The 25,238-nt window shown below is 44.1% G+C and overlaps 1 protein-coding gene across 1 annotated transcript in view; it reads right to left on the bottom strand.

Annotated features, from left to right (window-relative positions):
* Positions 1 to 25,238, bottom strand: part of LOC120054050 (protein BANP-like) — a 73,450-nt gene that overhangs the window by 23,732 nt on the left and 24,480 nt on the right. The window contains exons 7-11 of the mRNA XM_039001418.1: positions 20,375 to 20,614; positions 18,038 to 18,199; positions 16,524 to 16,654; positions 14,338 to 14,409; positions 13,183 to 13,227 (exon numbers count right to left, since the gene is read on the bottom strand). Coding sequence (XP_038857346.1) covers positions 13,183 to 13,227; positions 14,338 to 14,409; positions 16,524 to 16,654; positions 18,038 to 18,199; positions 20,375 to 20,614 — 650 coding nt within the window. The remainder of the gene's footprint in view (positions 1 to 13,182; positions 13,228 to 14,337; positions 14,410 to 16,523; positions 16,655 to 18,037; positions 18,200 to 20,374; positions 20,615 to 25,238) is intronic.

Here is a 25,238-nt window from a genome sequence, read left to right as displayed (position 1 = left end):
GGTTTGACAATGTAAAACCAAAATGGGCCAAATTAAAAAAACACAATGTAACAAATAAACTCTGATTATAACTATAGCTCAAAACTATGTATGAAAACACACTAGGTAGTAGTTATGATTAACCCCTAAATGGGGAATAGGGTGTCATTTGAGACACTAAGCCCTGCATCTTCGTGGGGTGGCTGTGGGCTAGAACCCAGCAGGAGTCTGGAGGTTGAGTGTGGTGGTGGTTGTGCTCCAGGCACAGTGAAGTTGCTACCAGAGAAATCTGGTTCTTGTTAACACACTACCAGGGACATCGAGTACTTCTCGGCTATGCCCAGTACAAACACACAGGGATGACTCTCCCCACATAGACTTGCACTGAAAAACACATACACATACATAAACATCAAACAATGATATATGCACCAACACTTACACAGCAAAGCAAAAACCAACTAGACAGACATTGTGGCATGCGATCTGTGACCATCTATGATCTTGGAGATCTACAGAACGATCTGTGATCTGAGGGAAAGCCCCTTATCTTCCTCCCATAATGCCATAGGTCTATATGAGATAGTGCAGGCTCCCTAAAAACAGTTCATTTGAAATGGGATCCTCTGTAATAGCACCAGCTTTAAATCCTACACTGCTAACATGCATGTTTTATGTCCCATGTATCTCTGTAAGTATATCACTCGGTTTCCAATTATCCAATTCCCTCTTCCCCCTCCCCTCCATGGACATTATTTACGGGGGGAGCCATTTACTCCATCTTCAACTGTCTCTCTCCCCACTCGGTCTCCCATCTCTCGGTCTCCCCCCTCTCTTTCCCTCCTGCATTCTGGATCCCAAAATGCTCAACAAGCTGTCTGATATTATCAACAACATTCTTGGACAGGGAGAAATAGGATGATTAAATATCAATTCGGGCTGTGGTCCAGCAGTTCGATCCGGAGTGTCTTATGTTCTAAGTCTGTGTGCTTAACCCTGTGGACCTCCTAAACATCTGCTCTGTGTCAAACATTAGTGACAGTAGAGACATGGTGACTGAAGGTCCACACCTAGGCTTAATTTGTTGCAAACTCACTGCAGCCGTCTGTGAGAGGAACTGATGTCAACCTGCTATTAGAAACACACACACACACACACACCCAACAAACAAGCACAAACTCCTACACACGTGCTTGTGAACTCTAAAAGTGCACACGCACACAAACTGCCAAATGGCATTCACTAGTTTGAGTGCAGCCATCTCCTGGTGCTTTTCTTGTGTTCTCTGGGCCATGAGCTAAGTACAGTCCAGCCAGAGTCCAGCGCAGAGCCCCAGAGGGAAGAAACAGATTAGAAGCAGAGGGAGCTGAGTTCCAAACAGCCCTGCTATGATATGGTGCTGCTTCTCCCGTATCTCATCTCCCTCTACCTGTCCCATCCTCCCGCTCTTCATCTGAACCACCATTTCTCCCTCTCTCTCCCCTGCCAGCTTCCTCTTGCCCCCCCCCCATCCAATTATCGCTCCAGCTTTCCCCTTCCCTATCGCTCTCTCCCTCTGGTGTACAGTATACAGGCCCTGACAGACAGATGGGCCTGGGGAAGTGAGAGGGGATTGGGGTTTTGGACAGACTCCAGGACACACTGAGCCGTCCGGCCAGGACCACTGATCCCTGACCCGGTTCCCACTGCTGATCCACAACAGCAGAACCTTAGGATGTTCCAGGTGTTACGCAACATCTGTCTGACAGGAGGTGGCCTGGTCCGAGGCTCTACCGGAGGTTGCATGGGGGGAGTGAGGGAGGGAGGACTCCCTGAACCCCATGGATTCGGAATGTTCTGGTACAGCCTCAGTGAATGACACAGACTTGGAAGAAGGTGCCAGTAAATTTAGAGGCTGATGTCTATGGTTATCTCCAGGAGTGAGATGTGGTTCAGCTCCCGGTGGTGTGACAGAGCCCTCTCTCTCACACACATTCAGTGTCCATCAGGGTATGGTTAGATCAGAGCAGAGAGGACAGAGGGCAGCAGATGAGAGGTTTCAGGAGGGCTGAGGGTGAGTGCTGTAGAAGAGTATTTCTTTATGGTTTCACAGGCCAGCCTGCTCTTCCAGCATCATGAATAAGTTATCGGACTGCTTGGATCCATCATCCAGCCCTGCCAGGACCTCAACAGCCATAGACTGGCAGTAAGCTGGCAATGAGGGATGGACACACATTCGAGCGCACAAACCTACAAGCGCGCACACGCACGCACACGCACACACACAGGGTAAGTGATATACCGTGCTGCGGTCTCTTAGCAGGCAGGAAATGTCCAGAAACTATGGCAGTCACAGTAAAGTGGCGAGGGCGGAGAGGGCAAGATGGGGGCCAGTCTCCGTCTGTATTGTTCTGGCCAAAACCCTCTCTCTTAGTCTTCCTCTCTAAACCCAGAGCAGACTGTAGACCCTCACCCATTAACTAGACCTGTGATAGGGAGTCACAATCCCCAGTATGTTGCACACCACTGCAATGACTCAGGCCTATACTACAACTGTTGTGTCTAGACTAGAGGTCGACCGATTAAATCGGAATGGCCGATTAATTAGGGCTGATTTCAAGTTTTCATAACAATCGGAAATCGGTATTTTTGGACACCGATTTGGCCGATAAAAAAAAATATATATATATATAAAATAAAATAAATGTACACCTTTATATACTCTTTATTTAACTAGGCAAGTCAGTTAAGAACACATTCTTATTTTCAATGACGGCCTAGGAACGGTGGGTTAACTGCCTCGTTCAGGGGCAGAACAACAGATTTTTACCTTGTCAGCTCGGGGAATTCAATCTTGCAACCTTACAGTTAACTAGTCCAACGCTCTAACCACCTGATTACATTGCACTCCATGAGGAGCCTGCCTGTTACGCGAATGCAGTAGAAGCCAAGGAAAGTTGCTAGCTAGCATTAAACTTATCTTATAAAAAACAATCAATCAATCAATCATAATCACTAGTTAACTACACATGGTTGATGATGTTACTAGTTTATCTAGTGTCCTGCGTTGGATATAATCGTTGCTCCAATGTGTACCTAACCATAAACATCAATGCCTTTCTTAAAATCAACACACAGAAGTATATATTTTTAAACCTACATATTTAGCTAAAAGAAATCCAGGTTAGCAGGCAATATTAACCAGGTGAAATTGTCACTTCTCTTGCATTCATTACACGCAGAGTCAGTGTATATGCAACCGTTTGGGCCACCTAATTTGCCAGAATTTTACGTAATTATGACATAACATTGAAGGTTGTGCAATGTAACAGGAATATTTAGACTTATGGATGCCACCCGTTAGATAAAATACGGAACGGTTCCGTATTTCACTGAAAGAATAAACGTTTTGTTTTCGAGATGATAGTTTCCGGATTCGACCATATTAATGACCTAAGGCTCGTATTTCTGTGTGTTATTATGTTATAACTAAGTCTATGATTTGATAGAGCAGTCTGACTGAGCGGTGGTAGGCAGCAGCAGGCTCGTAAGCATTCATTCAAACAGCACTTTACTGCGTTTTGCCAGAAGCTCTTCGCTGCGCTTCAAGCCTATCAACTCCCGAGATTAGGCTGGTGTAACCGATGTGAAATGGCTAGCTAGTTAGCGCGGTGCGTGCTAATAGCGTTTCAAACGTCACTCGCTCTGAGACTTGGAGTAGTTATTCCCCTTGCTCTGCATGGCTAACGCTGCTTCGAGGGTGGCTGTTGTCGTTGTGTTCCTGGTTCGAGCCCAGGTAGGAGCGAAGAGAGGGATGGAAGCTATACTGTTACACTGGCAATGCTAAAGTGCCTATAAGAACATCCAATAGTCAAAGGTTAATGAAATACAAATGGTAGAGGGAGAAATAGTCCTATAATTCCTATAATAACTACAACCTAAAACTTCTTACCTGGGAATATTGAAGACTCATGTTAAAAGGAACCACCAGCTTTCATATGTTCTCATGTTCTGAGCAAGGAACTTAAACGTTAACTTTCTTACATGGCACATATTGCACTTTTACTTTCTTCTCCAACACTGTTTTTGCATTATTTAAACCAAATTGAACGTTTCATTATTTATTTGAGGCTAAATTGATTTTATTGATGTATTATATTAAGTTAAAATAAGTGTTCATTCAGTTTTGTTGTAATTGTCATTATTACAAATACATTTTTAAAAATCGGCCGATTAATCGGTATCAGCGTTTTTTTGGTCCCCCAATAATCGGTATCGGCGTTGAAAAATCATAATCGGTCGACCTCTAGTCTGGACCATGAATACACGCCCCTTACACAAGCCACAATCCCCCAAACAACCACTGTGGATCCCACCGCCACAGAAACATCAGTCACCACATGAAACATAGCATCCCCACCGCACCTCAGAGGGCAGCGGTCAGCAGCTGTGAGGAGAGGAAGTGAGAGGTGCAGAGGGAAGCACCCAGCTTCTGCCTGACAGGGCCAGTCTATCTATAGCAGAAGGAGTGGGATGGAGAAAGGGAGGAAGGAGCGGCCCAGATAAGAGAGCAGAGGGAGGGTGGAGATGTGGAAGTCTTCCAGCAGTGTGCTATAAGTTACGCTAACATAGCCTGAGTGAGCAGTATCCCACTGCACTGGAAGAACAATGACATCACAGAGACTAAGTGTAGCTGTAGCCTGCCTACTCAGAAACAGGCCTTGTAGCAGATTCATTCACAGGCCCAAATGGATATGCTGCAAATGGACAACCACATTTCTCTATGGTCTTTTGACAATGTGTGCTATGACCTCACCATGTTCGAGCATTACCAGTGCCCAATTAACAGAACACAATCCGGAATGCAATCAAGTAGAGTTATTTGGATAAATCTGACTTCACTTATAAGTGTCTTAACTTAAATTGTCAATACACACCATTCACATGCATATATTCTGTTCTGATATGTCTTCTGTGACGTAAAAGTCCGTCACTGGCCGCGGGCCGCATTTGGTACTTTAATGCACGCACACATTCATCACTCCTCCCTGCTCCATTATCAGATAAGTTAACAATGTGGGTCGACACACAAGTTAACTTCTCTGTCTTAGTACATACATTTCACACTTATGTCAGTGTTCATATTTAATATAAGCAATATTTATTATACTTATTGATGTTGTGGATGAGCGCTTGTTTGTTTGTTCTGTTCTTCTCTCTCTCCATCTCTGTAGCTTCCGGGTATGCTGGATAAGGACCTAAGGGAATTGGGCTGACTTTGTAGTGCCTGTCCCAAATGGCTCATTAATGTACAGTGGGGCAAAAAAGTATTTAGTCAGCCACCAATTGTGCAAGTTCTCCCACTTAAAAAGATGAGGCCTGTAATTTTCATCATAGGTACACTTCAACTATGACAGACAAAATGAGGGGGAAAAAATCCAGAAAATCACATTGTAGGATTTTTTATTCATTTATTTGCAAATTATGGTGGAAAATAAGTATTTGGTCACCTACAAACAAGCAAGATTTCTGGCTCTCACAGACCTGTAACTTCTTCTTTAAGAGGCTCCTCTGTCCTCCACTCGTTACCTGTATTAATGGCACCTGTTTGAACTTGTTATCAGTATAAAAGACACCTGTCCACAACCTCAAACAGTCACACTCCAAACTCCACTATGGCCAAGACCAAAGAGCTGTCAAAGGACACCAGAAACAAAATTGTAGACCTGCACCAGGCTGGGAAGACTGAATCTGCAATAGGTAAGCAGCTTGGTTTGAAGAAATCAACTGTGGGAGCAATTATTAGGAAATGGAAGACATACAAGACCACTGATAATCTCCCTCGATCTGGGGCTCCACGCAAGATCTCACCCCGTGGGGTCAAAATGATCACAAGAACGGTGAGCAACAATCCCAGAACCACACGGGGGGACCTAGTGAATGACCTGCAGAGAGCTGGGACCAAAGTAACAAAGCCTACCATCAGTAACACACTACGCCGCCAGGGACTCAAATCCTGCAGTGCCAGACGTGTCCCCCTGCTTAAGCCAGTACATGTCCAGGCCCGTCTGAAGTTTGCTAGAGAGCATTTGGATGATCCAGAAGAAGATTGGGAGAATGTCATATGGTCAGATGAAACCAAAATAGAACTTTTTGGTAAAAACTCAACTCGTTGTGTTTGGAGGACAAAGAATGCTGAGTTGCATCCAAAGAACACCATACCTACTGTGAAGCATGGGGGTGGAAACATCATGCTTTGGGGCTGTTTTTCTGCAAAGGGACCAGGACGACTGATCCGTGTAAAGGACAGAATGAATGGGGCCATGTATCGTGAGATTTTGAGTGAAAACCTCCTTCCATCAGCAAGGGCATTGAAGATGAAACGTGGCTGGGTCTTTCAGCATGACAATGATCCCAAACACACCGCCCGGGCAACGAAGGAGTGGCTTCGTAAGAAGCATTTCAAGGTCCTGGAGTGGCCTAGCCAGTCTCCAGATCTCAACCCCATAGAAAATCTTTGGAGGGAGTTGAAAGTCCGTGTTGCCCAGCAACAGCCCCAAAACATCACTGCTCTAGAGGAGATCTGCATGGAGGAATGGGCCAAAATACCGGCAACAGTGTGTGAAAACCTTGTGAAGACTTACAGAAAACGTTTGACCTCTGTCATTGCCAACAAAGGGTATATAACAAAGTATTGAGATTAACTTTTGTTATTGACCAAATACTTATTTTCCACCATAATTTGCAAATAAATTCATAAAAAATCCTACAATGTGATTTTCTGGATTTTTTCTCTCATTTTGTCTGTCATAGTTGAAGTGTACCTATGATGAAAATTACAGGCCTCTCTCATCTTTTTAAGTGGGAGAACTTGCACAATTGGTGGCTGACTAAATACTTTTTTGCCCCACTGTAAATGGGCATATTGAAAGACACTGTCAGTAGTGATGTAATTTTGTAAATGTTATATTGTGATATTGTTTCATAAAAAACATGTTGCAATGTATATACTTTAGTATGTTTAGTTAAAGGGAAAATGTAGGTTTGTATAGGTAATTGCTTAATTAATTAGTGTTAATTGTTCTGAGGGGAGGGGCTAGTCCTACAAAAGGAGCCTATTTCAGGTCATGGAGAGGCAATTTGGATTGAGCTGTGGATGGGGTAGCATTGTTTTTAGCTGGCCCATAAGGTATACGTTTGATGGCAGTACTGTTTTTGTTCCAGAATCACTATGTAAATAAACCCCTTGCACAGAATAACTTTTTCTGCTCCGCCATCTTTTTATTTTGATAGAGGTTAGGTTTTCCAGTTTAGCCTTCTGGCCTAATCTACGTGACAGAGTTATTTGGATAAATCTGACTTCACTTATAAGTGTTTTAACTTTAAATTGTCCATACACACCATTCACATGCATATATTCTGTTCTGATATGTCTTAATTTCTTGTCATTTTTTTACTTTTAGATTATGTGTGTATCAGTGGCGGTCAGTGCCGTTTAAGATGAGGGAGGACAATATTTTTTTTTATGAACATGACCTTATTTCTATTACAGCATATTCCATTCACCCAGCTCAAAGTAACATCGATAGGTTTAGGCTACTAGATGACTCACATTTTCACTACAACCTAGCCTGTAAATTAAAGTTTACAACGTAGGTGCACCGATCTTGAGAAATTTGAGTAATCAAAGTGAGAGACCGTGACATTCATTACCGCCTTGCACACTCTTGCCTGCATCTATCTGATCTAAGTTGTAATCATCAGTCTAACAGTTGCAAACAAGAGATTCTATTAGCGAAATTCAGGTATATTTATCCCATTTCCTCGTGTTTGCTTCCGTTTAACTTCTTATGGCTGCAGGGGCAGTGTTGAGTAGCTTGGATGAAAGGTGCCCAGAGTAAAACGGCCTGCTCCTCAGTCCCAGTTACTAATATATGCATATTATTATTTGTATTGGATGGAAAACACTCTGAAGTTTCTAAAACTGTTTGAATTATGTCTGTGAGTATAACAGAACTCATATGGCAGGCAAAAACCTGAGAAAAAATCCAAACAGGAAGTGGAAATTCTGAGGCTGGTCGAGTTTCAACCAAAATCCTATTGAATTCACAGCGAGATATGAATGAGTTTTCACTTCCTACGGCTTCCACTAGATGTCAACAGTATGTAGACTCTACTGTGAAGGGGGGCCGAAGGAGACAGGAATAAGTCACCACTGCCATGAGTTGACCATTCTTTCACCATGCGCCTTCACCTAAGAGGGAGCTCCGTTCCATCGCTCATCTGAAGTCAATGTAATTCTCCGGTTGGGACGTTATTCAAGATGTATTTTAACAACATTCTAAAGATTGATTCAATACATCGTTTGACATGTTTCTACTGACTGTTACGGAACCTTTTGACATTTCGTCAGGTTTGAGTGAACGCGATTCGTGACTTTGGAATTGTTTACAAAACGTGCTAACCAAAGTAGCTAATTGGACAAAAATAACGGACATTATCGAACAAATCAAGCATTTATTGTGGACCTGGGATTCCTGGGAGTGCATTCTGATGAAGATCCTCAAAGGGAATATTTATCATGTAATTTCTGGTTTCTGTTGACTCCAACATGGCGGCTAATTTGACTATTGTTCTGAGCTCCGTCTCAGATTATTGCATGGTTTGCTTTTTCTGTAAAGTTTTTTTGAAATCTGACACAGCGGTTGCATTAAGGAGAGGTATATCTATAATTACATGTGTATAACTTGTATTATCATCTACATTTATGATGCGCATTTCTGTTGAAACGATGTGGCTATGCAAAATAACTGGATGTTTTTAGAACTAGTGAATGTAACGCGCCAATGTAAACTCAGATTTTTTATATAAATATGAACTTTATCAAACAAAACATACATGTATTGTGTAACATGAAGTCCTATGAGTGTCATCTGATGAAGATCATCAAAGGTTAGTGATTAATTTTATCTCTATTTGTGCTTTTTGTGACTGCTATCTTTCGCTGGAAAAATGTCTGTGCTTATTGTGGTTTGGTGTGACCTAACATAATCGTTTGTAATGCTTTCGCTGAAAAGCATATTTGAATTTGGACACTTTGGTGGGATTAACAACAAGATTACCTTTAAAATGGTATAAGACACATGTATGTCTGAGGAATTTTAATTATGAGATTTCTGTTGTTTTGAATTTGGCGCCCTGCACTTTCACTGGCTGTTGTCATATCATCCCGTTACCTGGATTGCAGCCATAAGAAGTTAAGAAACATTCGTCAACAGAATCTGCAGAATGAATACACCCCTACTCACACGCAAACAATCATGCAGTACAGTGTACAGTCAAGTAAGCAGTTCAGCGGGCCCAGGTTGCAATAAATTAATAAAAACAAAAACTTACCTTGACTTGGAAGAGCTCCAGTGTTGGATAGCCATAGCCACCTGGCTAACACAGCATCCCTCTCTGTTTGAGCAGGATGATTGAGTATGTTAAACTAGCTAGCTGCATTCGCTAGCAAATTAAGTGAAAGTGAAAAAAATACAAAAATATAGCTAGCTCTCTCTTCATTTTTGAAGAAATACATTTGTTCAAAACTGTTCAACTATTGTCTTTCTCTCACTTTGAGTCAACAACTCACCACATTTTATGCACTGCTAGCTTAGGCTTTCAGTACTAGATTCATTCTCTGATCCTTTGATAGGTTGACAACATGCCAGTTCATACATTTTTTATTTAATTAGGCAAGTCAGTTCAGAACAAATTCTTATTTACAATGACGGCCTACCCCCCCGGGCAAAACCCTCCACTAACCCGGATGATGCTGGGCCAGTTGTGCGCCGCCCTATGGGACTACCAATTACGGCCGGTTGTGACACAGCCTGGGAACGAACCAGGGTCTGTACTGATGCCTCTAGCATTGCAGTGCCATAGACCGTTGCCCCACTCGGGAGGCCTATGCTGCAAGAGCTCTGACAGGTAGTTGGACGTCCTTAGGAAGTTATAATTACTGTGTAATCTATAGAAGGGGGTGAGAACCATGAGCCTCCTAGGTTTTGTATTGAAGTCAATGTACCCAGAGGAGGATGGAAAGCTGTCCTCCAGCTACCCCATGGTGCTGCCCCAGAGAGTGCTGCTGAGGCTACTGTAGACCTTCATTACAAAACAGTGTGTTTTGAGAAATGATTTGGTGACGTGAATATATTTAGTATAGTTTTATCTAAAAAGGGTAACTAATGTTTCACTATAAAAGTGGAGGCTTCCTCCTCTGAGGAGCCTCCACTGGTGTGTATTGTTATCGGTAGATATTGCTGCACTGTTGGCGCTAGAAACATAAGATTTTGCTGCACCTACGATAACATCTGCAAAACTGTGTAAGCAACCAATAAACTTTGATTTGAAGTGACTCATAAGTGACTCACGCGCCATTATTATGTGCCTTTTTATTCCGTGTGTGTGTGTGTGTGTGTGTGTGTGTGTGTGTGTGTGTGTGTGTGTGTGTGTGTGTGTGTGTGTGTGTGTGTGTGTGTGTGTGTGTGTGTGTGTGTGTGTGTGTGTGAGAGAGAGAGAATGTCTGTGTCCTTCCTTTTATTTGATCTGGGTTGCATCCATGTTCAGAGCAATTACACAAACACAAAAACACCACGCTCTCATATGAACAATACTGACAGTCAGCTAGTGCTATTCTCGTCTCACTCCCTGGGAAAACACACTAGCAAGGCAGGGAAATGCCATTGAGTCACTGTTTGTGCATGTGCGTGTGTGCCATGTGTCTGTGTCTATGTCTATGTGTGTGTGGGTGTGTGAAAAGCCAACCTGGAACACAAGGCTAGAAGAATAAGTCAGTGTGTTTGTTTTGGCGCGGGCCTCATATCATTTTACAGATACAATAAAAAATACGAGCTATTCATGGATTGCAAGTTTTGTCATTCTACTCAATGCATCGTCAATGGGCACTGATGAAGATTCCATCAAAAGTGAATTACAGTGGCTTGCAAATACAATGACATTCAAAATGAGGCAATAATTAGTAGAAACCTGTCATCATTTTGATGTCACCAGATTGACTTTAGATGCAGTATAACGTTAGCTAGCTAGCTAAGATTGGGGGTAGGCCAATTTTAGTTAGCTAACATTCGTATTGCTAGCTATTTCTGACAAACTTTGCTAGTTAATGGCAACATTGCCATCTGTCAAAAGTAAATGTGACAACATGATAACGCTGGCAAAGTTGTTTCCTACTAAATATTTGGCTTATCAACACTTTAGGGCACCACTATGGCGCCACCAACAGAGGGCAGCTTGAGAACGTTCAAAACAATGGCGTGACAGAGGTGCAAACTATGAATAAAGTTAAGGGGGAAAAGAAAAGAGGGTCTTTATTGGACAAGGCTTCCATGCTCTGCCAGGGGGATAGGACCCTGCCTCGTTAAGTCCCTATACACAGCTAGGGCACGTCCCAAATGGCACCCTATTCCCTATGTAGTCAAAAGTAGTGCACTATATTATAGGGGATAGGGTGCCATTTGAGACGCAGCCCTAGTTAGCTACACTCTGGCACTGTGAGGGGCACTACGATCTAAGACACACTCTGCTCTTCAATGCACTACACAGTGTGTTTACACAGAGTGGCTGGATCTAGTGTTAATGGCAGAAGGTGTTTTACAATGTCATCAGAGTGTGGGGAGGGGGGTGCATTTGATAGTCTTACATTTAATAGTGAAAACAATGAGGAACTAGCCATGACCTGACAAGTGAGATGTACTAAATTAAGCAGAAAGACAGAGTTAACAACACGTTAGTGCTAAATAACATTGGAAACAGAGTTGTACCACTACTGTATAACTTTTTTCGCTTTTGTCGGCTTCAAAATCAGAACCAGTACCAAATTGCAACCGGAGCCAAGATGCAAGAGAGAAACAGGAATGCTGCTGTCAGGCCCACCGGACTCAACGACCGGTTCAACTGAGGACGTGAGTGTGTCTTAGTCTCAGTGTGTACCTTCTCCATTGCCATCGTCAAGCCAAACAACATTGGCATGACAAGAGATCAGAAACAGACTGGCATCCAGGCTAGCTCTAAGCCAGGTAGTCTCGCAATCAACACATACTAATTTGAGAATCACCAAGTTCAATGAGTTATGGAGATACCGAAAACAGCTGGAGTTCAAGCCAGGTAAATGACAAGTGATAAACTATTATATTGTGGAAAGTACCATTGGCACACATAGGGGCATTTACTCTAGCCTAGCTAGCCAAGTCTAGAGTTTGGAGTAGCCAGGACTGTTGGAGTTCCTTACCTAACATTAGCTGCTCTCCAAACAATGACAGCACCTTGGAATAAGGGATGAGCTAATTGGCTGAGAAATAGCTTGGGTTTAGTAAGAGCAGAACTCATAAGCTGAGAAAGAGTTAACGTCACACAAATGGTGCTGTGCACACACGCACCTGTCCTCAGAAAGAAAAACAGTCTAGGGAGCGTGAGAAAGAGAGCGAGCCACTTCCTCTACAGCCAGGCTTCTAGACGATCGAGATCATGAATATGAAATAATGCCCTGGTCTGCACAGCGCCCATCTGTGATGTATGATCTGCGATCGTCACACAGCCCTGGTGCTTTGATCAGGAGGTTCCCTTTGATCCCAGAGGAAAGAACAGAGAAACAGGAAGAACAGAGCCCTCTGTACTAAACACACCATCCTCTCCTCTATCCACAAAGAGAGGAGAGTTGGGAAGGATGGAGAGATGGAGGGGGGGGAAGACTGACAGGAAGTTGAGAAAGCATGCGAGACAGACAGTGAGAGAGAGGCACATAAAACAGAGAAAGAGCAAGAGAACGAGAGATTAGAAAGAAAGACATTCGAGAGACAGGAAGAGCCAGAGAGAGAGAGAGCCAGAGTGAGAGAGAGAGAGAGAGAGAGAGCCAGAGTGAGAGAGAGAGAGAGAGAGAGAGAGCCAGAGTGAGAGGCAGACCAGACAGGGATAGAGAGCTAGCTCCTCTCGGTGCGCATTTAAGGGGTCTGCAGGAAAGAGGGGGACCAGCACACTGAGGTAACCCAGAAGTAATGAACAATCCGTGGGAACTTTAAACCTTAAACCTCCATGGGTCGTGTTCATTAGGCACCAAACTGAAGAAAAGCTCACGTTTTCACGTGTTCTGTTGCAAAATGTTTTAAAGTGTTTTCCATAATGAAGCTTGAGGATAAAGTTACTGCAGGGGGTGAAGGGACTTACCTGTCCATCCTGCCCAACATGCACCTGGTGGATCTGAAGGTTCCCCTGAGAGAGAGAAGAGAGGGATCCTTCAGACAGCCTGAGAGCATCACAGTCTCACATACATTTTGTAAACACACACTAATCATACTGCATAATGAACATACCAATCACAGCATCATTCACTCACACACACAGCATAAACAAATCACACAGACGCCATGACATTAACAAGACCACATGAAAAACAAGCCCAATTTAGCCTATATTCCCCTGTGCTGTTTTCACTCCTAATTCTATTTCTTATTCAATGCTGTCTGAGCTGCCATATGGACAGGCAGCATGGTAATCTCTCCCAAATAGCCTTATTTCCTTTTCCAACATGCTGAAACCAATGGCTTTGATGAAGAGGCCCCTGTTTCTAATGAAAACGCACACTGAGCGACAGTTGGGAAAAGTGGGATTTTGTTGCTAAGCTTTGAACTCCCAAAACAAACAAAATCATAGAGTGAAAAAATTTATTTTCTGGCGTCCGATCACAAAGAGCAGGAAAGGCTTTCAGAGCTTTTCTTCCTCAGTCTCTCTCAAACTGTCTTCCTCCCTGTGTCTTGGTTGTACAGGTTAGGAACCTCCGTAGAATACCTGGACGATGTGTCAGCCCTATTTGCAGTGCAGGGGTGTGTGTGTGTGTGTGTGTGTGTGTGTGTGTGTGTGTGTGTGTGTACACACACACAATGGTTGCATGTATGTGTATGTGTGTGTATGTATATGTCTACTCAAGTGTGTGTGCGCGCGCAGTGTCGCCTCAAAATAAATCTCTACCCCACATCTTATTCAAAATATTTAACTATAATGCTGAGGCAGATAATTATTTCTCAGACACTGTGTGGTTCTGAGTCCGATTCTCTTAGAGCCAACCCATTGTGTGCATGTGAGGCTGTCTAGTGAGAGACACAGACCATCTGGGTATTATTTGGAAACAAATAGTATAATAACCCATGCATAGGCAGGCGGTAGATATAAACAAGCACCGTTAACATTAAACATCTGTTGACGGTGAACTCTGCCTAATGACTTTAATACTGGCTACCATTACTGACTATTAAAGTGGCCCTCAGTCACTCACTGAGATACCCGGATAGACAGACAGGCTGACGGGCAGACAGAAACACTTACCTCACTGTCCTGTGTGATCTGCACCTCTTCCCCCTGTGGGACCTGGGCAATATGGAGGTGTCCCTGAGGGATCTGATAATGGAGAGAGAGAACAAGATGAGAACAAGGCGAGAGAGAGAAAAAGATGAGAGAACGAGAGGGGGAGGGGAAGAGAGAGAGAACAAGAACTCACAATGTGTGTGTGGCACCGTTAACACATACATCCACTCCCACCCCTCCACCATCAGCCTCTAGTCTTAACCCTGCTGCAGTCGCTGCCTGACAGATCCTATGCTTTACATTTCCTCCACTGCATTAGCAGCACTCGTAAATTTCAGGCTTGGCTGCACCCGCTAATACTCTGTAGAATATCAAGAGGGTAATAACTGCCCAACGGTAAGCTCCCCATCATGATTCACTCTCTCCCCACTAGGCCTAGATTCAAATACTATTTGAAATCGTTCAAAATGTACATTGAGCGTTTGCTCTAGCCTGCTTGGAGTGCCAGATGGGTGAGTTTTGCAGTTTAGAACTACTACATTGGACCATTAAGCCAGGCAAGCTCAATCAAACACATAAGTATTTACAATTATTTCAAATAGTTTAACCCAGGTCTACTCACTAATACATATTTTTGAAATTTTTCGACATGATAATATTGCATTGGATATTAACGCAAAACTAATCTCTCATGGACAGACTAGCATCTGACCAAATTACACAAGATTGTAGTTCTGGGTCAACCGAGAAAACTATACTTTTCACAAATAATGATCATTTACTTTTTATAGTCCGCAAAGGTGGAATTCTGGCCATAGCCTGTTCTTAGCCTGTCGTTGTATGTACAACTATACTTCTCCCAAATAACTAGTCAATGTTTGAGAAACCGGTTACGGACTTTTGAGAAAGCATTTTCGTCTGCGCGGGGCACTGCCAGCTTCAGCACACTCTGACCTGACATAGATTATAATATTACCAGCATTTCCCGTAACGCTCTCTGCCTCTTCAAGTCTAAACATATACAACAGAGTCAAGCTGCTAGCCTGATCCCAGATCTGTTTGTGCTCTTGCCAACTCTTTTGCTGTCCTTGTCAAGCAAAAACAGTCTTACTGGCCTCACAGCAATCTTCAAATAGCTTATAAACATTACTTTTCCCCAATTTGACATGGCAATAACTGACACGGAGTTGGCATGAAACCACAAACAGTCTGTCACTCAGGCTATCAAGCTAATGCTTCCCTCAATAACACAGGACAGCCTGGTGGAAGACGTGAGATCTAATAGTAGAACAGTACTTACTCCTTAGTTGGGTTTCAATATATTTCAATGGCAGACATAACATTTACTAAGATCCTTTCCTTCATTATCACTGAAAAGGTCAAAGCACTGTCTTCATTCTAAGTGATAGTGTGGACATTGGAACAGAGCAACATTGTGACTCCATGAAGGTGCACAGGCAACAGGAAGTGATCAGAGTGATCCATGTTTTTGTCACTTCTAGATTAGACTACTGCAATTCTCTACCTTCCGGCTACCCTACCTCACACACACCCCCCAAGACCATGCCTCAGGACTACCTGGCCTGATGACTCCTTGCTGTCCCCAGTCCACGTGGTCATGCTACTGCTCCAGTTTCAACTGTTCTGCCTGCGGCTATGGAACCCTGACCTGTTCACTGGACGTGCTACCTTGTCCTGGACCTGCTGTTTTGGACTCACTCTCTACCGCACCTGCTGTCTCTAACTCTGAGTGATCGGCTATGAAAAGCCTACTGACATTTACTCCTGAAGTGCTGACATGTTGCACCCTCTACAACCACTGTGATTATTATTATTTGACCCTGCTGGTATTTATGAACATCTTGGCCATGTACTGTTATAATCTCCACCCGGCACAGCCAGAAGAGGACTGGCCTAGGTTCTTCCTAGGTTCCTGCCTTTCTAGTGAGTTTTTCCTAGCCATCATGCTAAGTTGTGTGTGCGCAGGGGTTTGTGAAGAGAAGAACTGAGACCAAAGGTAGAGAAATGGGGAGCGCAAAAGAAAAAAGAGGGTAAAAAGGACGACCGAGAGAAATAGAAGACAGGGAGTAAGCCAGAGAGAGAAACAGGGCAGGTAAGAGAACGAGAGAGAAGTAAAAGAGGATGAAAGATCAACCAAAATAAATCAGGGCTGTAGGGCAGGTTGGAGAGGAGACTGTGACACTCACCACTTGGACCTGTCCGTCCTCTCCTATGCGGTGGATCTGGACCTGTTGGACGGCCTGGTTGGCCAGGGTGTAGTGTAGAGTCTGCTGGGTCACCCCCTCCATGTGAGCCACCTCCGCCACAGCGCCACCCTCTGGGGAGGAAGGGCATTAGCACAGGGCAGGATGAGGCACTAGTGTAATGCAATAGAGTTAACAACAGTAAGGTATACTCCGGATAGAAGCTACCCAGCTCAGACACAGATCTAGGACCAGATTATTGACCGACTCCCCCAGATCCATTATGTGGAAAGGGGGGGATAGCCAACTGAAATAAACGCCCATTCACCTCTGGAGGAATACTTGGCAACAGCTCAGGCCATCTGCTGGATGATGGTGTGTGTTTATACTGTATCAATCATGTCTAAATACACAACAAGGACTCTCAAGCTAGCAGTCCAAACAGACTCATGACCCAGCGGCCAAACACAAACCCCCCGGCCTCAGTCTAAACACCCACCACTATCACACCCACGTCCCCCATCAGCCCACTATAGCTCCATCTATTATCTCATTGGGGGTGTGTGTGCTTGGTGTGTGTGATTAGTTTACACTGGTGCGTGCGTGCTAGCTATGAGAATATGGGGTTTTGTTGCTAGATTGATGTAGGCCTACATCCCACCACACTGATCATAAAAGGGACAAAGCAGGCCTAAATGACTCATTCTCAAAATAATATTATCATGGTATATAAAACACGAGGCACAGACATCTGACTGGGACAGCTCCTATCATAGCTATGTGTTGTATTTCCTGCCAGTAAGAGGTCCATCTTCCCACCTTCAGCATGACCACGGGTGTCTCTCAAATGGCACCCTTAATCCTATATAGTGTGCTACATTTGACCAGAGCCCTATGGGCCTTGATCAAAAGTAGTACACTATATAGTGAATAGGGTGCCATCTGGGACACAGGCCATGAACTGTAGTATGTAAATAAGCCCCAGCCCAGCCATTGGCAGTGAGGCGAGAGCCTGGTGGCTTGTGGAGACTGTACTTTTGGTGTTAGCCCTCGCTCTACATTCATTAACAAATAACTGTTTAAAGTTAGTTTAAATGTCGAAGCAGTTTTATTAAGGGGAGTGTGAGAGAACGTGCTCTGCAGGGTGCATGGGTGCGTGGCCTGGGAAAAGAGCGGGCTGTGACTGTACACCCCTTGTGTGGGCTCACAGGATATTTGGGTTTCCCCTGCTGTCCCACTCTCTCTGGTCAGGGGTGAGAGGTGATGGATCACAGGGAGGGGAGGACAGGAGGCGTTGTTGTGTTGTGAAGATTAGAACCATCTGCTACACTCTGCATCTGCACTACTCACTGGGTTCCTTATACACCAACACTTACATAAGTGAGAGGAAAGACTAGTTTTACTATAAAGTGTGTGTGTGTGTGTGTGTGTGTGTGTGTGTGTGTGTGTGTGTGTGTGTGTGTGTGTGTGTGTGTGTATATGTGTGTGTGTGTAATGACCCCAGGTATCATGACTACCTGAGCTGCCCGGTGCGTTGGTGCTACGTCTGGAGAAGCTCTTGACCGCCAGACTCTGGCCGCGCTGCTTGCGTCTCCATGCCGTGCGACACTTGGAGTCGATGCTCTGCTTGATCCGGTACCAGTCCGACTCAGTGATGCCAAACTTATAGAACAGGTGACCTGAGGGGAACAAGGACCGAGGGCACATGTTAGGATGACTTCAGTTTAAGATGGTTAACTCACCATGACAAGGTAGAAATGGTCATAATAATTGCTTAAGATGGAGAGCGGTTCATGCCAAGTCTGTGTGTGTAGTTTGTACAGTGCAACCTTGTCCCACTAACAATGCAACTCTGCCTGAACTGTGAAAATGTCAGAAGCACTGAAAACTCTAGCTAGATTCTAAATCTGGTGGTCAAGGTACAGGTGGTCAGGTACCACTGCTAGTACTCATATCATCCCAATCTCCGACACTGGGGACCATGTAGGTGGATATATAACATGTGAGAGGGTGCGGTTATGTTAGCAGCTGGTTTGAGGGTGAGACGGAGGAGTTGACAGCTTCTTTCTACCCCGATTAACGAGGCTGCTATCACCCGAGGGGAAGAGTTGAGACACGAGGAGGGGGAAGGGGGTGTGGGGGTTAGCCTCTAGCACGCACACACCAACACACAAAACGCCTGACAGTCGTGTACAGGCACGAAAGGCAGGTGCTCCCTCACCAGTCCCAGTTGGACAGGCAGGCAGAGGAATAGCTATGTTCCCATGAACTTGTCCAGCGATTTTTAGTCGACATTAGAAAGGTCGAATTTAAAATAGATGCGACAATTGCCTGCTTGTGTGAGTTTCCATTTAACCATCGTGTCAATAAAAACAGCTGAACGTAATGACGTCACACCAACAAAACATTTTGTAGAAAAACCTAGTGTCGAATAGAAATGTAGTGGTTGAAGTGTTTACCCATTTAGGCAAATTGCTTATTAATACATTGGCAACTGCCTGCATGCCCTTCCACCTAGCTGTTTCAGGTCTCAGGTAGCCCGTGAAAGACAGCATCGATAGAACGCAATAATTTATATTTGCCATATTCTAACAATTCTTATGCGCCAAAGTATCACCACGGTCTGTGCATTGGTGACACTTGCACTCCTGTACATCTGAAATAATTGGATGGTTAAACTTGCCAGCCAAACAGAAAAGCAATTCAGTTATGGGTTAACATTTTTATAGTAAGAAAAATAGTATTGGGCATTTAAAATTAAATGTTGGGTGGAGCATTATAGTTACGGGGTGACATTTTGTGCCATGTGTACCTTCAAAATGATTTGGCAATCATCATTTATTAGGAAAAAAAACTGTTTACATCATAGTTTATCGCAATAAAGAAAGTTTGTCGACAGAAAAATTAACCTGTCGAACAGATACAAAATGTTGTTGATCTTTCAAACATTTCTGCTATATCTGCCGTTTCCATTGGACATGCAACAATTTTTTTGTGTCATTGCTTTTGCCAAATAAACCCGGGTCAATGGAAACCTGCCTACTGTGAGTGAGTCACCTGGCCCTGCCCCAGCCCCCACATACCTCAGTGTCAGCCCAAATCTGTCTCCACACACAGGTACACACACAGGTACACACACACACAAAGGTATTCATCCACACCATACCTGAATTGCATAAACACACATCTGAATTACACAAAGCCACACACAAAACACCTGCATCACACAAGTGCACACACACACCAACACACTCCGCCACTCCTGCACGGCACCTGCGATCAACAGACAGTAATAGATGTGGGGAGACAGAGTCCAAATCCCTCACCACACACACACACGACTACTCCCAATAAATACTCCTCTACCACAGCCAGCCTCCCCTGGCTCCCCTCCCCTGGCTCCCCTCCAGCTTCCCTCATTACCCATTTAAGCTTAATTAGGAATCAAAGGGGTCAGCGCATTAGCTACGGCCCCATCATGAACACTCCGACCTACATGTGCTTGTCAATTGGAGTTTGGTATGTTGTAAAATGTGTTACGCATGAATGCATGTGTTGTTCTAACCTGCCTGGGGAATGCAGAGAGATTCAGGTCTCACTGGATGGAACTGGAGCAACACTACAACATGGGTCAGTGCTATCTTAACAGGTAACACAGGAGCATTTGGAGTTGAGGGTGTGGCTGTTGTGACAAGTGGTTGATGACAGGGTCAAAGGGTAACCTAAGTGCTAGAGGGTGAAGGGATTGAGCCCTGCCTATGATACATCTATGGGGAAAGATTGATCAAATAGTCACTGGCAGCTGGTGCCATGTCAAGTGTGTGTGAGTGAGTGGGTTGGTGTGCGTGACTCACAGCGTATGCCGTAGATCATGAGCGGGTCCAGCTGCTTCTTGCCATGCTTGCCCTGTCCTGACAGGTTGGACATGGCCTGCACTTCGCGGTGGAAAAGGTAGTCCAGCAGTGTCAGCGCCATCTTCTCCGCCGTGCGGCAGTTGGTGCTGAGGTGGAGCATGTCGCCCGGCAACACTGGGCAGCGCACACACATCTCTGCATTGTTCTCGTCGCCAAGCCACGTACCTGCTGGGTAGTCGTCTATAAAGAGAGGTGAAAGGGGGAGTTAAGTGGGTGGGTGGGTGCAGTGATAAAAGGTATAACCCCCAAAACTACTCTGCGTATAACCCCCAAAGACTACTCGGTATAACCCCCAAAACTATATAAATTAAAGTATGTGGACACCCCTTCAAATTAGTGGATTCGGCTATTTCAGCCACACCCGTTGCTGACAGGTATATACAAATCGAGCACACCGCCATGCAATCTCCATAGACAAACATTGGCAGTAGAATGGCCTTACTGAAGAGCTCAGTGACTTTCAATGTGGCACAGTCATAGGATGACACCTTCCAACAAGTCAGTTCATCAAATGTCTGCCCTGTTTGAGCTGCCCCGGTCAACTATAAGTGCTGTTATTGTGAAGTGGAAACGTCTAGGACCAACAACAGCTCAGCCGCAAAGTGTTAGGCCACACAAGCTCCCAGAACGGGAACGCCGAGTCCTGAAGTGCGTAAAAATTGTCTGTCCTCGGTTGCAACACTCACTACCGAGTCCCAAACTGCCTCTGGAACGAACGTCAGCACAAGAACTGTTCGTTGGGAGCTTCATGAAATGGCTTTCCATGGCCAAGCAGCCGCACACAAGCCTAAGATCACCATGCGCAATGCCAAGCGTCGGCTGGAGTGGTGTAAAGCTCACCGCCATTGGACTCTGGAGCAGTGGAAACGAGTTCTCTGGAGTGATGAATTACGCTTCACCATTTTGCAGTCCAACAGATTAATCTGGGTTTGGTGGATGCCAGGAGAACACCACCTGCCCCAATGCATAGTGCCAACTGTAAAGTTTGGTGGAGGAGGAATAATTGTCTGGGACCATTTTACGCTAAAACATACAATGACATTCTAGACGATTATGTGCCTCCAACTTTGTGGCAACAGTTTGGGGACGGCCCTTCCCCATTTCAGCATGACAATGCCCCCTTTCATGAAGCCAGGTCCATACAGAAATGGTTTGTTGAGATCGGTGTGGAAGAACTGGACTGGCCTGCAGAGCCCTGACCTTAACCCCATCGAACACCTTTGGGATGAATTGGAACGCCGACTGCAAGCCAAGCCTAATCGCCCAACATCAGTGCCCAACCTCACTAATGCTCGTGGCTGAATGGAAGCAAGTCCCTGCAGAAATGTTCCAACATTTAGTGGAAAGCCTTCTCAGAAGAGTGGAGGCTGTTATAGCAGCAAAGGGGGGGGGACCAACTCCATATTAATGTCCATGATTTTGGAATGAGATGTTGGACGAGCAGGTGTCCACATAACAGTAAACCGCTGCTCGGCCTTCTTAACAACACTATCAACAAGGCAGGTCCTAGTTTTGTCGCACCTGGACTAATGTTCAGTCCTGTGGTCAGGTGCCACAAAGAGAGATTACAATTGGCTCAGAACAGGGCAGCACAGCTGGCCCTTAAAATGTACACGGAGAGCTAATATTAATAAAATGCATGTAAATCTCTCATGGCTCAAAGTGGAGGAGAGATTGACTTCATCACTACTTGTTTTTTGTAAGAAGTGTTGACATGCGGAATGCATGGAGGTGTCTGTTTAAACTACTAGCACACAGATCAGACACCCATGCAGACCCCACAAGACATGCCACCAGAGGTCTCTTCACAACCAAAGTCAAGAACAGACTTTGGGAGGCGCACAGCACTATATAGAGACATGACTACATGGAACTCTATTCCTCATCAGGTAACTGATGCAAGCAGTACAAATACACCTTATGGAACAGCAATGACCATGAAGAGACACAGGCACACGCTTACACATGATAAGACACGCACTCTACACACACGTACACATTCATTTTGTATATACACGTGGTAGTAGAGTAGTGGCCTGAGGGAACACAATGTGTTGTAGAAAATGTTATGAAATGTCATGGAATATTTTTAATTGCATATAAGTGCCTTAGTGTTGCAGGGCCCCAGGAAGAGTAGCTGCTGTCAAGGACTTGGCAGCAGCTAATGGGGATCCTTAATAAATACAAATAAAATACATACTTTTGGTCATGTAGTGTATGTGTGTATTTGTAGGTCGGTGTCTATAATACATATTTGTGTAAAGCAGTAATAGCTCTAACACTTTTTCATGGGTGAAGGTTTTTGGGCTAAATGCTTTAATTAATATATATTCTGATGTCTACTCTATATATAGACACAGTAACACACATGCACATAAGCAAACACACAGAGAGAAAAAATACTTCACAGGTAGGCCTACACCACGTTTTGTTTCTCTTTTCTGTGTGATCAATATGATCCTTTCTCTGTATGAATGTATTTTGTGGCAGCCTACAGATAGATACATGGAGGTATAAATTAAGTGTAAATTGACATCAATAATGTACGTGTAACCCCCCCTAACAAAAATATGAAAACGCAAATACATACTTGGTAAAAAATGTAAATATATAAAAAATTATAATAATAAACCTAGACCTCCACTATCTCTGCTACTGCTGATACCACAGCACAGCCTTGTGGAGAGCATCAGGAGTACACCAACACTCAGTTCTACAGGTTATTATGGGTGTTGTGACATTCTCTAACAATAGGAATCTCCCTGGGGCATTACAGAGTTCAACAAGGAACAACACACTTCCTATGGGATAGCTATATCTATCTACACAGAGTGTAAAAAAACATTATGCTCTTTCCATGACATGGACTGACCAGGTGAACGCCATGATCCCTTATTAACGTCATCTGTTAAATCCACGTCAAAATCAGTGTAGATGAAGGGGAGGAGACAGGTTAAAGAGTGATTTTGAGACAATTGAGATATGGATTGTATAGGTGTGCCATTCAGAGGGTGAATGGGCAAGACAAGATTTAAGAGCCTTTGAACAGGGTATGGTAGTAGGTGCCTATGCACACCGGTTTGTGTCAAGAAATGCAACACTGCTAGGTTTTTTACACTTAATAGTTTCCCGTGTGTATCAAGAATGGTCCACACCTATTTAGGCAAGGTGCTGGATAGCGGAGTGGAACACTTAAAAAAATAAAGCAGAGCCACACACTCTAGGAGCTCAGATGCAAAAATATTTATGTCCAACGTTTCGACAGACAAGCTGTCTTCATCAGGGTATCAAGAATGGTCCACCACCCAAAGGACATCCAGCCACCTTGACACAACTGTTGAAGCATTGCAGTCAACATGGGCCAACATTCCTGTGGAAAGCAATTGACACCTTGTAGAGTCCATGGCCCGATGAATTGGGGATTTTATGTGGGATAAATGGGGGGTGCAACTCAATATTAGGAAGGTGTTCTTAATGTTTTGTACACTCAGTGTATATACACTACTGTTCAAAAGTTTGGGGTCACTTAGATATGTCCTTGTTTTCCATGATAACATACATGGAATGAGTTGCAAAATGAATAGGAAATAGTCAAGATGTTGACAAGGTTATAAATAATAATTTTTAATTGAAATAATAATAATGGTCCTTCAAACTTTGCTTTCGTCAAAGAATCCTCCATTTGCAGCAATTACAGCCTTGCAGACCTTCGGCATTCTAGTTGTCAATTTGTTGAGGTAATCTGAAGAGATTTCACCCCATGCATCCTGAAGCACCTCCCACAAGTTGGATTGGCTTGATGGGCACTTCTTACCATAAGGTCAAGCTGCTCCCACAACAGCTTAATAGGGTTGAGATCCGGTGACTGTGCTGGCCACTCCATTATAGACAGAATACCAGCTGACTGCTTCTTCCCTAAATAGTTATTGCATAGTTTGGAGCTGTGCTTTGGGTCATTGTCCTGTTGTAGGAGGAAATTGGCTCCAATTAAGCGCCGTCCACAGGGTATGGCATGGCGTTGCAAAATGGAGTGATAGCCTTCCTTCTTCAAGATCCCTTTTACCCTGTACAAATCTCCCACTTTACCAGCACCAAAGCACCCCCAGACCATCACATTGCCTCCACCATGCTTGACAGATGGCGTCTGTCAAGCTTTTTCTTTGCAACTCTGCCTAGAAGGCCAGCATCCCGGAGTCGCCTCTTCACTGTTGACGTTGAGACTGGTGTTTGGCGGGAACTATTTAATGAAGCTGCCAGTTGAGGACTTCTGAGGTGTCTGTTTCTCAAACTAGACACTCTAACGTACTTGTTCTCTAGCTCAGTTGTGCACTGGGACCTCCCACTCCTCTTTCTATTCTGGTTAGGGCCAGTTTGCACTGTTCTGTGAAGGGATTAGTCCAGTGTTGTACGAGATCTTCAGTTTCTTGGTAATTTCTCGCATGGAATAGCCTCCATTTCTCAGAACGAGTTTCAAAAGAAAGTCTTTGTTTCTGGACATTTTGAGACAGTAATCGAACCCACAAATGCTGATGCACCAGATACTCAACTAGTCTAAAGAAGGCCAGTTTTATTGCTTCTTTAAATCAGCACGACTGTTTTCAGCTGTGCTAGCATAATTGCAAAATGGTTTTCTAAAGATGAATTAGCCTTTTAAAATGATAGACTTGGATTAGCTAACACAACGTGCCATTGGAACACAGGAGTGATGGTTGCTGATAATGAACCTCTGTACGCCTACGGAGATATTCCATTAAAAATCAGCCGTTTCCAGCTACAATAGTCATTTACAACATTAACTATGTCT

The sequence above is a fragment of the Salvelinus namaycush genome, chromosome 9 (genome assembly GCF_016432855.1).
Source record: "Salvelinus namaycush isolate Seneca chromosome 9, SaNama_1.0, whole genome shotgun sequence".
NCBI classification, from domain to species: domain Eukaryota; kingdom Metazoa; phylum Chordata; class Actinopteri; order Salmoniformes; family Salmonidae; genus Salvelinus; species Salvelinus namaycush.
Note: the sequence above shows the minus strand (reverse complement) of the source record. Positions and strands in the feature narration are given on the sequence as shown.